Source organism: Oreochromis niloticus, linkage group LG15, assembly GCF_001858045.2.
Source record: "Oreochromis niloticus isolate F11D_XX linkage group LG15, O_niloticus_UMD_NMBU, whole genome shotgun sequence".
NCBI classification, from domain to species: Eukaryota; Metazoa; Chordata; class Actinopteri; order Cichliformes; family Cichlidae; genus Oreochromis; species Oreochromis niloticus.
In genome coordinates, this window is record NC_031980.2 from 6,389,603 (window position 1) to 6,405,620 (window position 16,018).

At 40.3% G+C, this 16,018-nt stretch overlaps 1 protein-coding gene across 4 annotated transcripts in view; it reads right to left on the reverse strand.

The window, feature by feature from the left end:
- The window catches only part of akap7 (A-kinase anchoring protein 7), a 46,046-nt gene extending 30,112 nt beyond the window's left edge, over nt 1-15,934 (reverse strand). For 2 of the 4 annotated variants that reach the window (XM_005449659.4, XM_005449657.4), the window contains exons 1-9: nt 15,318-15,933; nt 14,987-15,245; nt 14,140-14,295; nt 13,631-13,809; nt 13,091-13,227; nt 10,895-11,055; nt 7,635-7,747; nt 7,179-7,225; nt 6,584-6,684 (exon numbers count right to left, since the gene is read on the reverse strand). In XM_005449659.4, the coding sequence (XP_005449716.1) occupies nt 6,584-6,684; nt 7,179-7,225; nt 7,635-7,747; nt 10,895-11,055; nt 13,091-13,227; nt 13,631-13,809; nt 14,140-14,295; nt 14,987-15,245; nt 15,318-15,497 (1,333 nt within the window). In that variant the 5' untranslated portion in view covers nt 15,498-15,933. Of the gene's footprint in view, nt 1-6,583; nt 6,685-7,178; nt 7,226-7,634; nt 7,748-10,894; nt 11,056-13,090; nt 13,228-13,630; nt 13,810-14,139; nt 14,296-14,986; nt 15,246-15,317 lie in introns of all 4 variants that reach the window. The other 2 variants (XM_005449658.4, XM_005449660.4) reach the window with 2 other exon arrangements.
- Between the last annotated feature and the right edge of the window lie 84 nt (nt 15,935-16,018).

The window sequence follows — 16,018 nt, forward strand, 5'->3', positions numbered from 1 at the left end:
ACCTACCCGTCGTTGTGGCCTCTACAAACCAGAGGAGTAAAAAAAAAATAAAAAAATTTATAATCCATCCAATGAAACCATCGATTATGTCCCCATTTTTTTTTTTTACAAAACTCTTAAATGTTCAAAACATCAGGGGTCCCTGTATACCATTAAACTCTTTACAGCTCAATTTTATCCTTTAAATATTGTAAACCCCTGATTCAATATTTCTCCAGAGAGAAATTAGCCCACTTACACTCAAATTAACAAAACTGCGTCATCAGTCTGTGTAGCTGCTGAGTGGAAAACGAGCATTGCCAAAGAGTTACTTCATAGAAGAAAAAAAAAAACATGCAGCACAGTCTGTACAGAAGTGAGTAACCTTATCTTAACAAAATACCAAAGGGTCAGAGAGCAACAAAGCACCTTCTTGAGTCCATGTGCACGCAGTCCCACAGTGCTGCTGAGCACTTCTAGTCTGTGCGTGCCTGTTAATAAGCATTTACACCCAGTTATTTGGGTGTCTGTACATAAAGCTGTAGGTGTGAATACTGTAAATATCAAAAGGTCCCGACTTGACCTAGACCTATTATTCTACCTCCACAGACACAGACTGGAAATAATACACTAACCATCTCCTATGTAAGGATGCTTTTATAGGCTCGATTTCCATTGGCTGTAACTACATACTAATGGGAAACTGTTCTACTTCTAGGGGGGATTAAAAAAAAAATCAGGATAAGTATAACCGTTTAAATGTTCCAGGCACATTTTGTAGTGACATGACGAGTGATGAGGACACTTTTCAACACATGCACACAGACTTCTTTAATTGTTTTGTCTCCGTGGCTTAAATTTATGTCACATTCCAACAGGCCAGCGAGTGGAAAGAGAACGAGAAGAGACTCAAGTGTTTTTTGGCGTCTTCGTGCTAAACTTTTGCCACCTGTCCAAACAAAAGTGCACAAACAGCTTTTCCATTTATTCTCTGGCCGCCACAGAACAAAATAAGTCAGATAAACATGTCTGATTTTTGTAAAATCAGACCGTTTGTTTTATATTACATCTGTAGCACAAACTCTACATAGTATTTTTTTTAACTATTTCCTGTACTGATTGATGAAATGATGTTTTCATGTGCAGGTGAGGTAAAAGCAAATAACATAGTTTTTCTTATTTTTAACTATGTGACGTAAGCTCAGTGTTTGCACTTCACTTTGCTGTATATGTTAGGCACTATCGGCTTCTTTGGCAACACTGCAAACACAAACCAGTTGCTCCCTGTTGCATGAAATCCCTGCTTGCTTCAGGACCTGTACTATTAAACTGTAACCGCCACGCCAAACTGATCTCTACTGAAAACATAAAAGTATACAACTTAAGAACATTACAACAGGCAACAAAAATCCCCGTCACCCTTTGTTCTTGCACTCTGTACAGTCTTGCTTCCTCGACCATAAAAAGATGCCCTTTTAGATTACATTCAATGAGCTCTGTAGTGGATTATGTTGTAGTGTGGATTATGGGATTAAGATATACACATACAGACTCTGACCACTGTGCCCCACTGGAAAAAAACACAGAATGAGAGCCTGAATAATTCTGGATTTTATTTTTTTTACCAATCAGTTCATAACCTTTATGTGTTTTTTCTGGAGTCTTTCCATTAAAATTAAACTGAGACTGTTCATCTCTTTGTAAATGAGCAAACTTTCAAATTCAGCAGGGTATCAAATAATCATTTCCCCTGGTGTATGTATTAGTCAGATGCTTCGCTGACCCTTGACGTGATCCCGTGAGAAACACGGATGTAGAGGAGAACACGCCCGACCAGTTCATCGGACGCTATAATCAAAGCAATAGACACCAAACTACTGCTATCACCTGCAACACATTATGATGTTTTATGCAATATTTTGTAAGCAACTCAAGTACGAGGCCTTAATGTAAACTAACAGTATGCGATAAAGCTCTACTTTAAATTAGCCACGTTATTAGCGATTTCCCATTTGAAATACGGTTGAAGTGCCAAGTCTATTCCCGCTGCATCGTCGTCTCCATTGAGCCATAAGACAGCAGCAGGTGTGCTGGCTGAATAATTGCTCTCCTACAGAGAGAGTGATGACACACGCTGCTCATCATGTGTTCTTGGCTGTAGAGATTTCAAGTGTTCGTGCGGATGCCGGTCACTCTTAAACTACAGGTGTTTGGGAAGATGAATAGTTTGTTTTTCTTAACTGCTTCAATTCTGCCATTGTTGTGCGCTGGTATAACTAGATCCATCATACACAACATTTCTGCTATTAACGCTGCTGTTGTAGCATGGCTGGCAGCAGAATGGAAAAGAAAGTATCGGTTTGTTGGTGTGTTTGAGTGGTTTGTGGGAAAATGAAGAAACTCTGTTTCTAAACATAAAAAACCACAGTGTGCTTTGGAGGGCATCCATCCATCCTGGTTTGCTACGGAATAAAATCAAACACTATCGATGGCTCAGAGGAGAGGACTTTTGTGGTACAGACTCTCATCTTGCTCTCAGTGTTGCAACAAGTAGCCCAGTTATAGCGATCTAAAAATATGCTCAAGTCTCATGTCAGATTTCTGTCTCATGTTGGTGAAGCTGTGATTATGGTCAGCATTGTTCTGTCTGCACGTAAGATTCCAATTAGTGAATTCTGAGTCATAAAGTGGGTTTTCCTCCACGAGTTAGGGTGTTTAGTTAGGTGACGACGTTAACAGCTGTCACAAATACAGAACATATTAAAAAGAATACTGACAGACAACAGTGCTACCCCTCAGCCCCCTGATAGCTGCAACTATGGTATCAATTTGAAAATCCTAGGTGACTTCCTTCTTGAGTTATTGCATTTACAACATTTTCAGAAAACCTCCGAAATTGTTCTTGACATCGAGGTAAGTGAGATTCAAACTCGTCAGAGGTTTTTAGTAGGTGCACCTATGGCATCAATTTCAAAACCCTAAGTTGCCTCGTTCTTGAGTTACTGTGTTCACAAAGTTGGTTTCCATCCTTTAAAACCCAGAGAAGGCCGAGCATGGTGGTCAGCATCTGGCGTCTTGGTCCCAATTTCCTCCTCCCTCACCTCCATCAGGACTAGCTTTATCTTTATGTGGCTTTTACAGTTTGTGTATTAAGTGTTAGTTGTATGGGGAGTCACCAGCACTCCTGGTGGACTAAAGCTAATTTAGGGGAGAAGCCTGAATCTCCCAGCCCGCTCTGAGGTTGGTTCATAGTCTTCTCCTGCGTGTTTTAGCCGGGGCTCCCATCTCTTTTTGTTGCAGTTGTTTGTAGGTCACTATTTTCATTATTAAAGGCTTGTTGAATGGCGGCAGTGAGACCGCAACACTTTGTACAATACAAAACATCACTACAGCTTCAGCTGAGTTATTGTAGTTCTTCTTAGTTTGTACGAGGACGATTTTGTTTTTCTCTTAAAGTTTACATTGTCTCAGTTTAAAGCTTACGTAACCTCTAAGCTTGAGGGACTCATCCACTTAAATCCTGCCTTTCCTAGCACTTTGCTCACACACAGCGAGCAGTATCACATCATATTTAAACTCTCCTCACTGTAACATTCAGTGAGGAAGCTGCATGGTAACATCAGAGCAATGGATGCAATATTTTCCCCCTATTTTCATACATTTTAAATAAGCGCTGTTTTGGAAAAACACTTGACAAAAAACACAAGCTTTTTGATGATGTGAAGTGTGAGGTAAACACCCCCCTCCCCTCGACCGTTTCTCACTCCCACACACACACACACACACACACACACACACACACACACAGTCGCTCTTTGTCTCTCACAGACAGCCCAGTGATCCACAAAACATTGTGACAGCCTAGTTACACTGACAGCTCTCTCTCTCTCTCACACACTCACGCATACACAGCTATTACTGCAGATACTTGACAGCGAGACTTAGGAAGTGCTTGTGTGTGTGAGACTGAGGTATACACAACTCCGGTTAACTCCATGGTAACTAAGGGTAGGACAAATTTTGGTGTGACGACATATCGGAGTGCTTTTTCTTGTGAAAGCTTTCTGCAAAATACCCTAACTAAAAATTATGTCACTTTTCAGAGCCAAACTTTATTTCAGACTCATGACTGAGACATAAAAACATAAATATTTCTACTGAAGTAAATATTGTAAAGGAAAGGGTTACTGGTAACAACATTATGAATATAATAATTATGGAGCTACTTTGAAGCCAAGAGAAATGAGCTATTCAGTGGATCCTTTCATCTGAAAGACGAAGATATACTTCACCACGAATCTTCCTTCAGTACTTCAGACCTGTTTTACTTGATGGCATCTGGTTCTGACCCCAAATGTTGATGCTTTTATCTGCTCTTTAATGACTGTTTAGGTTTTCTGCTACACTTAAAACATGGATGTAACGTCGGGGGGGAACCAAGGCAGAAGTGTGTTAAAACTGTGCATTATATTTAATGGCCACTGGGGGCTGATTCGCGTGGTTGCAAAAAGACTTCTGTACCTATAGGAGTCGGGAAAACGGCTTCTGTAAACACTTTCCTGATGAGTTTATCGGCTCAGTCGCTCATTTCGGGTTCGTCGGGTCATTTTTTAAGATTTTGTAAATTCTGGTCATACTGTGTTAAGAGAGGATTATTTTGGGTTTGCCCAATCACAAAATAAGAACTTGTGATTGACAAGTCGTTAGCCAAAGAGCATGCGCTTTCACACTCAGACCTGCCTCTTCTCATCGCATCGGGTTTTCGTGAAAACATCTAAAAGCTTCAAAACAGAACTTCACAAACAAGTGGGTGACAGCAAGGTGGTTTATGTTCTTACCCAGCACTCAAACCATATTTTATACCGCAAGCTGCATCCAGCATTTGCTAATTTAATCAACTCAATGTCATTTGAAAAGAGGGTCATCAGTCATTAAATTCAGCATTTCATTGATCTTTTCCTCCAGCTTTCTTGGGGTAACTTTCACATTTACTCACAGATATTCTGAAGCATCACAGGTGACCCGTCATGTAGGGCGTTAAATACTGTGATACCATTGGTGTGGCTCCTCAGTGAATCCTACTCATAATAGAAAAACATGTGGCCAATGCAGAGAAACAAGTCACTCAGTGTTTCCATCCCACTGTGAAACTAACTGAATATTTATTTTGTTTTTTAATTATCACACAAACTGTTTCTACATTTTATGAGGGGCTCTGAAAAGAAGTTTCCTTTCACTAAATCTGGCATTTTAAAAAAAAGATGCTTGTTTGTTGCCCTGGGGCGTTTGGATCATCAGAGAAGTGATTTTCATTGAACCACAGACCACATTAATTAGGTCAGCAGAGTTTCTCAAGTTAAGACTTCTTGGTGGCAGATTGAAACACTAATCAGTCACAGCTTAAAACTACATGATGGATGTTTTATGAAAAGCACCATAAATGACCCTGAGAGAAGCATTTGTGCCTCTAATCTAAGTACAGCATGTTGCTTTGTTGGTATTTCAGAGCCGAGGGGCACATTTTCATTTTGTTTCTAAAAGCAGATTAAATGATTACAATAATTTTTTGTTGCATTTTTTTAATAACAAAATGTCTCCAATCTCATCTCATCATGTGAGGACTATCGGTCTATTGTTTTTCAATGACGGATGACAAGAAGTGGCCGCTCACAAACTAATCACGGCAATTTGTTTTATCCCCAGACAGACGAAACTGATGGAAGTAATCCTTTAAAAGACACGTTTTCCTCTAAACAGAATTCCCTGTCGGCTCCCGGTAGCTGCTAGACAAGAAGAGCACAAACGTACTGACAGTCTGGCAGCATCCCAAGTCGACAGTGCCATCTCAAATCATGTCTGGCTACAGAGTAATAAACAGCACGACATCAATGACAAAGGAGCTGAACGGGCACAAGAATTATTCTACTCGATCAAACCGAACTAAAAGCATGAGCCATTTCCCTCCATGTTTCGCACACTCACATTTTTACATGTTTCACTCACAGTAATGAAACTGTTTAACTTTTTAAAGCAGAAACCTTTCAGTACTTCTTACATTTAGAGATAATTTGAGTCATTATTCTCTACCGCCGCCAAGTTTTCAAAGACCCGGCAGGCATTAAGACACAGCTGGGTGGTAATGGCTAAAATGGAAATTAGCTCTCTTGTGTAACACTGCTGTGTTTGATTAGACCACTGTGCCTCTCTTTTAAGTTCTGCTAAGTACTTGAAGTTTGATGGTGTTACACAAATCCCCTTAGAATAAAAAAGAAAACTGATCAAACCACCAACAACAACAGCAAGTAGCAAGAAAATGAAAAAACTGCAGTCATACTGGCAGATAAAATCAGCAAAACCACCAAATCCTCATTCTAATGAATAACAAAACTGAGCTCTAGTTCACTTCTCCCACAGAAAACCAAATTACAAAAATATTAAGCCAAACTGTTGTTGCTGTGAGCACATTTTACCCACAGCTCCCACAGAAAACCAAATTATTGAGACTCTCATGTGAGCTGACAGCGCCCTCTGGTGGTTCAGTTTTGCCTTTGACGCAACAAAACATGGCTCAAAAATAACTGTGTGAGTTTGTGTGTTTACTAACCAAGCTGTAGTGACGTTTCAGTGTGGTAATATCCATCTTGCTGCTTCTTCTTCAACATAGAACAAAGATCCACCCGCTCAACCGTCTGATCTCCAAAAAATCTGCGGTGATGAAACGAAAAACAGTCACAATGACAGAAGATAAAGACGCAGTGAGCACTGAGGCCTCCAGCAGATAATAGAGGCAGATGTCAGTCATATAGCTGCTTGATGGGAAAGAGCAGCGGGGGTGACAGCCAAATTTAAGCCTTTTTCACACGCAGCAGGTAGGAGAGAGAAGATGAGCACTCGTAAGCTGGGAATTCAAAGGATTATTACCTGCGCTATTCTCATGCTGGAGTGATCAGATGTCAAATGTATTTTGCACCTGGGAGATGGCTTTAAATACAAGGCATACTAGGTTTCTGTGTAAATTTGCATCTTAAAAACTACAAAAAAAAGAGTCAAAACATTACGAGATGCCATAATGTTCAAGCACCGTGTCATCTATAGCAGCTGTGTGAGTCATACAATGGCCCACTGCACAAGAAGTCCAAACCTTATAATGTGCTGTGCAGATTATGAATTTTTCATTGTATGAGAAACAAAGTACCTACTTGTCAGTGTAGTTGGAGTAAAGGGCCGGGTCCACACGCTTTATACCCTGAGAGAGACAAAGGAGAAATGAGTCGTATTAGTCACAGGTTGTGATAAACAAAGTGAAATTTGTGCACACACACACACACACACACACACACACACACACTGACAGGAAGAAGACAAGTACGCCGCCCGGCAGGCACCAGGAAGGATAAAGTAAGATAAAGTGTCAGAGGGAACAAGATAGATGCTATAATTCTTCTTCTTTCCTCATCACCAACTCTAAAGTGATATAAATTCAATTTTCTTCTTAGTTATTAATTCTAATGCCCATTATCAGTTTTTGCTGGAGCCATAATGTGACATTTACCTACGGCTGAAACATTTTAACAGCTGCTGAGGGGAAGGGGAGGGAGAAGCAACAGGGCAGATGGTGTAGTTAAAGGCAGCTTTTTATTAAAAACAACGCAAACCTGAGATCGGAGTTTTGAAGCTCTGGACAGCTTCATAATGGTGAGGTGGGGTTCAAACCCTCGGCAGTCTCCTTGCAGAAGCCCCTGCTCCTCAAAACGGCTCCGCAACAACTCTGCAACAGACGTGCGCACATTTATTTTTAATATAAACTTTCACCAAGTGAATCATTCAATTAAATACTGAAAATAAGCACATTAAAATATTCAGCACATTTTCACAGCAAACCAAAATAAGCACATTTAATAAACTAAAAGGAAGGATGGCAACTTTAGAGAATATGACGTGGATTCAAATGCACAATAACATGACTCCATTTCTTCCACTCAAGCATCTCGACTCCCTGTTATAGATTTTTTTTTTACTGCTATAACAGAGCACACAAATGGAGCGGCCACAGACGGCTGAGAATGTGTGTCAGATGATGTGGGGAAAAAAAGCTTTTAGCCCAAATATCATTTAGCTACTGAGATAAAGATAGATAAGTGAACAAAGGCGTAAACACACAGACAAGCCTGCAAGGACAAATATACAGACAAACAGTGTTTAGAGTCAGACTACAGAGGTATTTTTAGATGAGGAGCTCTACAGGGAGAGAAAGGTTAGTATATAATCAATACCAGTGGTGGAAAGTACAGACAAGATGACGAGAGGGCCTGACTTCCTGCCTTATATTTCCTTTGCTTGTAGCACTTCCCATAAGGACTTTTGATTTGTAGATCTTCTGTTCCTACAGAGTAATTTTCCACAAAAATAACAACTGGAGCCCTTCTTTATGAATGCTGCTTGTTAAATCCCACCTTATCTAAATGCTTCATAAGCAGGGCCTTAAAAGAAGCTTCAGTCTACATGAAAACTTTAAGGTTTCAACACAAAAATCTCTAATGTTACTACTAATGAGAAAAGCCCTACAAACTCCGACATTCACAGGAGGTGGGGGCGCCATTCCATTCCATTCATCCCATGAAATGTAACTCTACACCTTTAACTTGTTTAATATGCAAAGATCTATGACTTTCATATCAGCCCTTTTACATTATCCTTCCACTTGCCTGCAACTCGTCCCCCAGAGTCCTCCACACTCTCAAATTCTCCTGCTTGTTTTGATAACCAGATGAGAAAAGCCCCGGCATTAATGTCTTAATCAGGAGGTCCTGGAACAGGTCCTGGTGGTGCTATGCTGGGAAGGGGAGTGGGGAGGTGTCGCACAACTATTCATTAAACAAAATTCAATACACCCGTCCAAGCAAAGCTTTTACATACATTAACATTAGTGCAGTAAAAGCTTCCCAGCCAAAGAAACATCAGCATTTCCTTTGAACCTCATCTGTCACTTTCTCTCCTCTGTCTGCGTTTCCGTTTCGCCCGGAGGAGCACAGGAGACGTACACGACGAAGCAGAGAGCAGAGGAAAGAGCAAAACACCAGCACGAACGTAACATCATCCAAACAGCATCGCAACACAGCGATTCTGAGATACCTGGCACGCTGCTTTGAAAGATTCATGGCATCCATGCAACCAAAAGATTAAAAAAAAGCTGCATTAAAGTGTTAAATATGAATTTATTCCCTGCATTTTGGTCTCAACATCCATCAATACCATTCGATTTTAATGCAAGTGTTATCAGCTCTCCAGTTAGCATTCCCCACTGTCCGCCATTTAGTATTACCTGGTATTGTTCTCTGCTTCAAACAGCTTCAAGTTTCACTAAGAAGATTGATATCTGGTGCCAGCTTACTGATAATTGTATCATAACAGGATGTGATACACTATATAGTGATATCAGCATTTCATCCCACCCCTTTTAAGTTAGATAAACCTTGTCCCAAATCACCAGCTCTGGCAAGTTAGCCCCAGCTAATAATTGCCATGCCCGAAACCCATCGTTGTCTGATTCACTGTTTTTGAGACTTAGATAAAATAAAATCCCCCTCAAACTCTGATATCAAAAGTAATAATATGTAGAAACGTTGCCCTTGTAGCTCTGTCTAAAACAAAACAGCTTCTGTATTGCTGAATTACACCAAACCCTGACACTGAATTCTTTCTGGGATTTGCCTTTGCTTGGCCATAGCATGTAGCACATTTTTGGCTCTCAGCAGCAGATCTCAGCATGAGCGGCTACAAATCCCACAAAAAAGTAATGCTGCCCAAACACTATATGTTCAGTTTAGAAACAATCAAAAAACCTTATGTATCATACACACATTAATTACAGCATACTTCCAATTTAACTGTTAAGAGTGCAAATGGACCGTATTAAGTGAAGGTCACCTCATTCACTCTGTATTACACATGTGTGTGTGTTTTAGTGGTGCAAGAGCAATGGAGTGGGAATCCTCTTAGAAATGGCTTAATGTTGTTGCCAGAGGCACAACAGAAAAACAAACACGCAAAAGCTTCTGAAGGCACCCACACACGTGGATTCAGGCACAAGAAGAAAAATGTAGGAACCGAAACGTCGACACGTACAAATGTACACACACACACACACACACACACACACACACACACACACACACACAAAGTGATAACAGAAAAGGAAAAACACTAAAAATTCCATTTTATTTAATCAGATTGACTAAATTACAGATGAGGACGTCTTCACACTGAAAAACAAATCAAAATGTGGAAGTCTCTGCACTACATAGAGTATGACTTTAATCATTTCTACACGTTTGTTTGTACGGTGTATAACTTTGACCCGCAGGTTCTTACCAAACTGGTTGCCATTTATTTTTAGAAATCCACTATTCTCGTCTTACCAGCTCCTCTGTTGTCTCTGTGAGACAAACATCAGGCTTAGACTTTCCATGACTTCTGAATGAGAGACTTATGACTCTAAACATCTTAAAGAATGTGCCCTTCCTTCTCTTGAAGTTGTCTAATCATTGATACCCATAAGAAAGGCTCCACCACAGCAAGCATCCACCTGCATTAAGGTGTTTTAAGCTTTGTAGTGTCTCGAGAAGGAGATAAAACCCTCCAACTGTGCATACTTTTAATTGATCTGATATGTAGGAATGTAAGAAGACACTATTAGTTACTAGCAGCTGATTCCAACTTCAGACATCCCTCCAAAGTGCACACCAAGCCAAGTACAATATCACATTAGCACTGAATGATACAATTTCACCCTCTACTAAAGCGTGAAAAGCAACTAGATTAAAAATGTTACTCAGTGCTTTCATACCTAAACACCAAAGAGACAGAGAGAGGAAGGATGACCACAAGAGCAAGAAGCTAAATGTTTTCCACTGACCTGCCAAGCTGTCCAATGTGTGTCTGTGTTGTCCGGAGGCCAGTCCGACAAACACCACCTCCTTCCTGAAATGACTTATCCCTGAGAAGGGCAAGACCAGATCCCTCCCACCCAGCAACTCAGCCAGTGACGGCTCAACCTGAGCCAGCACCGCTGTCGCCCTAAAAGGAAATATACACATGAATATGCACAACACACCAACACGCACACACATTCATGACTTAATCCCCTCTCTCGCTCCCTTCCTGTCATATTACATAATGGGAGAATCTAGTGATTACTAATAACAGCATCTTCTTCTTGATGGGATTAAGCATCACTTCATCACATAACGCAGCTCCGATGTCCCTGAGTGTCACGGAGTTAGCTCACAAAAACACAGACTGCCTTTATATTTCCATCAGCCTCTTAAGCTATGCAAGAACAGCAATTTCACACTCAGATCTTTATTTTTCTACTGATGTGTTTGGGACAGATATGTGCTGACAGAGTAAAAAATAACCGAAAATGATCATTAAAAGAAAGTTTAAGATGAAAATGATGTAATGAAATCCATTCCAGGGGTGTTTGTTCACTTTAATTGATACATAAAAGAGGTGATTTTCAATTTAAGCTGACTAATACAAGGGTTACTCTAAAACATGCAAACCGCTCCAAAAAAATGTACAGCCTGACCGTCGCGGAAGTGCTGAGAGGAAAAGATAAGACACAAGCCACACTTAATGTGACATGTTGGTAATTAGTCACTGCCAACACTGCATCCGTGTCTTTAGTCCATACATTTATTTCCACAACAGGATTTTGGCGAGCTATCAGATTTAGCTGATGTTGTGATAATGTGCAGCTTTAAAGAGGCTAAATGGGATTCAATAAGAAAATTTGATTCTGACAGTAAACTAGTTTGAGAGCACTCTGTTTGATTGAAGTTCAGCATTTTAGGATTACTGTGCATTTTATGCTCAGAGAACAATAAAGAAAATGGAGAAACCGGAACAAATAGAACAATAGAACAAACAATAGAACAAACTAGATGTTGTTCTAGTCAACCTACATCCCAAGACACGACACCTGCTGTCACTGAGTACACCCCTGCTACATCCATGCATGTGTGCATGTTTGGCAAAAAAATAGAAAAAAAAAAGCTGCTGAGGATTGTCCGCATGGAGGAGGAGGAGCGACCCAACACAGTAATCTGGGTGATACAATGATCTCAGTGAGGGGCAGAAATTTGTTTTGGTAAAACAGTTTTTTGTTGCATAGCTTTGGCCATTTTATTTGCCGCCCCTTCTCTGAGCCTGGGTCTGCTGGAGGTTCCTTCCTGTTAAAAGGGAGTTTTTCCTTACCACTGTCACCAAGTGTTTGCTCATAGAGGGTTGTGCAATACCGAATAGATTTCTTTCTGATATCTTTCTGATTACCTTAAAATATAAAGCACTGTGAGGTGACTGTGGTTGTAATTTGGCACTAAGTATACCTGAGTTGAACTGAGTCTTCTTAGGTACAATAATGAACCTCAGAACAGCCCTATAATGTAGCATCCAATGTGTGTTATTAAAAAAAAAAGCTCTGAAGGAATAGATCAAAGAGCTGCAACAATGTGTGTGTGAATGTGGCTCGCAGTGCTGGAGTGATCAATAAGACCAGAAAAGTGGAATATAAAAAGCAACCCACAACACTGTGAGCACTTAGATGATCATTTTCAGGCTCACAGAGAGATGCTCTGCTGTAACTAATAACATTAACAATAGTCGTCTTTTTACTGTTACTACTCAAGGCCATTTTTAATGCTATGAGTAACAACTGAGTTCAAAATGGCTGCTGTAAAAAAGCATTTTGTTGTGGGATCAACAGAAGACTTTTGTGATAGAAGTCATTTTATGATGTCGCAGTAAGAAAAGGATGGGTATCTAAATGATGAACTTCTTCAGTTTGAGGGCGACTCTTATTCAGAGCAAAGTTTACTTCCTGTTGTAACTACTAAAACATAATTTATTGCTGTCATGAACAATATAATGTCTGCTTTTTACTGTTAGTGTGCTATAGCATGACCAAAATATGACATGCACTCACATTCTACAATCTAATTATAGTTAGTTAAAGAACCAAAGATCATTTCATTTCATATGAACTTCTGTGTGTGTGTGTGTGTGTGTGTGTGTGTGTGTGATGTGGATGTCAGCATGCGCACCAACTCACAGGTCTACTTGCTCCTGATTGGCAAGATGAGTGACTAAAAGCGTGATGTGAAGAGTTGGGACAGGGATCATAGCTTTGGCCAGTCGGGGGTCCTGCTGGAGCACGGCCTCTTGGACCTCACTCACAGCTGAACTTATCTGTCAGTGGACAGAGAGCAGAAGTCAGTTAAAAGCCACGTCCTTAAACTGTGATTTCATATTGACTGTATGAAAGGGGAAATTAAACTGACAGCTATCAGCCTGAGAGAAACTCGAGGTCTGTTAAAGAACACCTGCCAAGGCCCAGGTGAGGTTCAAAGAGTTCGTTACCATAGTAACTGTCCCTTGATTTCCTTCACTTTCTTGTTAACAAACTCAGAGCTTTCTGTAAACCCACTTTCTGGAGGAGACCCTTTTTTTTTTAAACAACCAGCTTTTGATAGATGAAGAAAGGAAAGATGTCTGGGGGTGGTTTTTCTTTCTATTTTGTGGTTCTACGGAGAGACACTTTCCATAAAAAGTATTTACAATGTGCATAACTCCACCTGCTCCAGCTCCTTACCTGAGTGTTAGTGATGGGGATGGAAACAAAGTAATTGGGTCGCTGGCTCTCTTTCTTTTTCTTCTTCTTGTCCCCGTCGTCCTCACTGTCCACTCGGCCCTCGTTGTCTCCTCGCTTTCTCTTTCTCTTTTTCTTAGTTGACTCTTGGCTGGGGACTACGGACAACAGCAAAATGAAAGCTGCAATTAAAAATATCAATTAAAAGGTCCCAAATCGCGAAAACACATCCTATTTTGTTATGTAGTTCTAATAGAGTTGGAGGTGTAAAATATAAGCTATGAAAATATGAAGTTGCTTCTGATTCCGTTCCTCCAGCACCAACACCAGTACATAAAAACTGGACATCACACTAAGGATTTGCATAAAAATAAATATAATACAGGATCAGGACAGTGAAAACAGACCACTTATTAGCCACAAGGTGCCCGTTTGACTTGTCATCAGGGCTTCTTAATAGTGGGGAAAAAAATGCTGCTAATTCAAGTAATTATAAAACATTAGGAACATACATAGTGCTTTCCATGTCGTTGGGCTGGTCAAAGCAAATGGAAGCTCTGACAATAAGTTTTCAGAAGTATCAGATGACTTCAGCGTTTTCTTCATCAGTTTCTTCCTCTCCCTCCTCAGCTTCCTTCTAGTCTTCTTCTCATTTGATCCTGAAGGAGCTGTCAAAAAAACAAACAGGTTTAGCATACTGTATATACATGAACTGAATATACAAATGAAAAAAAAAGAACAGACATGCAGTCACAGGCGTGGAGTGTTACCCACAGATTTGACACGGCTCATGAAATAGTGTGCTAGACACAGCACCAGAACCCAAAATGATGATACCCAAAATCTGAAAGTCTGAGAATCATACAACTGGTATTGGTACTGAGTACTAAGTTTCTGGCACTGTAACATCTTTACAGTGTGCTTAAGTTGCTTAAGTGCAGAATGCCGGCATAGAAGATCGTGTTCTACTAACGTTAAATTATTACTACTGTATGAGTAGTCATCTAAATTGCATCTGGACTTTGACTCAGGCAGAACCACATAATAAAACGTGTTATGCCATAAGCTTAAGAGTTTCTGGCAAAAACTTAAAGTTATGTTTGGTCACCTCATAAGATTTTAAAAAGCAGTTATGAAACCTTTTTTCATTTAAATTCAATCATGCAAGGACACGTGGCAGGCATGTTTACTAGTCTATTGTTTTCCACGCTCACATTTGATAAATATCACTTTGCTAAATAAAACACAGATTTCAAATTATGTGGTACCAAGAAGCCTACAAAAAAGAGAATTTATTCCCCAATTAAACTAAAGATTATCAGTATTGTATGACAGTTTCAACCAGTTTGTCAAACTTACTGGACACTGAGGCGGCTTCAGTATCTGCAGGACTTTCCTGGACCTCCATGCCGACTGCCCCTGTCTGGGCTGAAGTCATCACCATCTCTCTCAGCTCCTTGTGCTCTTCTCCGACCTCCTTTCCTGCCAGATTTTCATCACCACCATCACCCTCATCATCTTCATCTGATGCAACTGCAGTTGTGTCTCTTCCGTAGGAGATGCTGGCTGGCTGCATATCACACACGGTGAGCAGATGATTATAGGACGGTGCTGTCACCTAAAACAGAGAGGCCATGTATCATTTCCAGGTTACACTTTCTGCAGCCAGCTTGATTTTTCTCTTCATTACCTGCAATCTGAACCGCTGTGCAGGCGGCTTGAGGCGAAGAGCTCTGGCTTGTTGGCAATGACTGACAGATACTGAATGCTGACTCCTAAACGGCACTTCATTAACAGCACATATCCTCTGTAAACACGCGCTTTGTGAACGCTTAGACCCGAGGCTCAATATCACACGGCTGAAGATCATAACACACAAGTCTGTTCAATTTTAGATATAAACTTTTAGATTTTTAAACAGAGAAATACGTGAAGTAGGCATCACAGAGAACAACATTGCAACTACCTCAAAAAACAAAACACAAGTCTGCAGCTTCTTACGAAACTCAAAAGACTGGCTTTACCTCCGTTTACAACACCTGTTGAACTATATCAGAGTCATGCTGCAGAACATCTGCTGAGCTACACAACTGTTAGCTAACTGTCTCTAACGGAGGTGTGCTAATGTTTATCAAACTAAACGAAATACGCGCATTTTTCCCACTTTTATTTATATCGAGCTGGCGCAAAAAGTACGCAGGTGGTAGTGTTTGTATCAAAACTAGTAAGGTAAATAACACAAAATAATATTCATGCAAACGCGCTAACTAGCAGGACCTACCGGAAGCATTCATTTGTAAACAATATCAAACTTCCGGTCTAGAAAAAAAAATAAAACAAACATTTTCAAAATAAAAGTACGTATAGACGTCCTATCCAATTAGGGGAAAA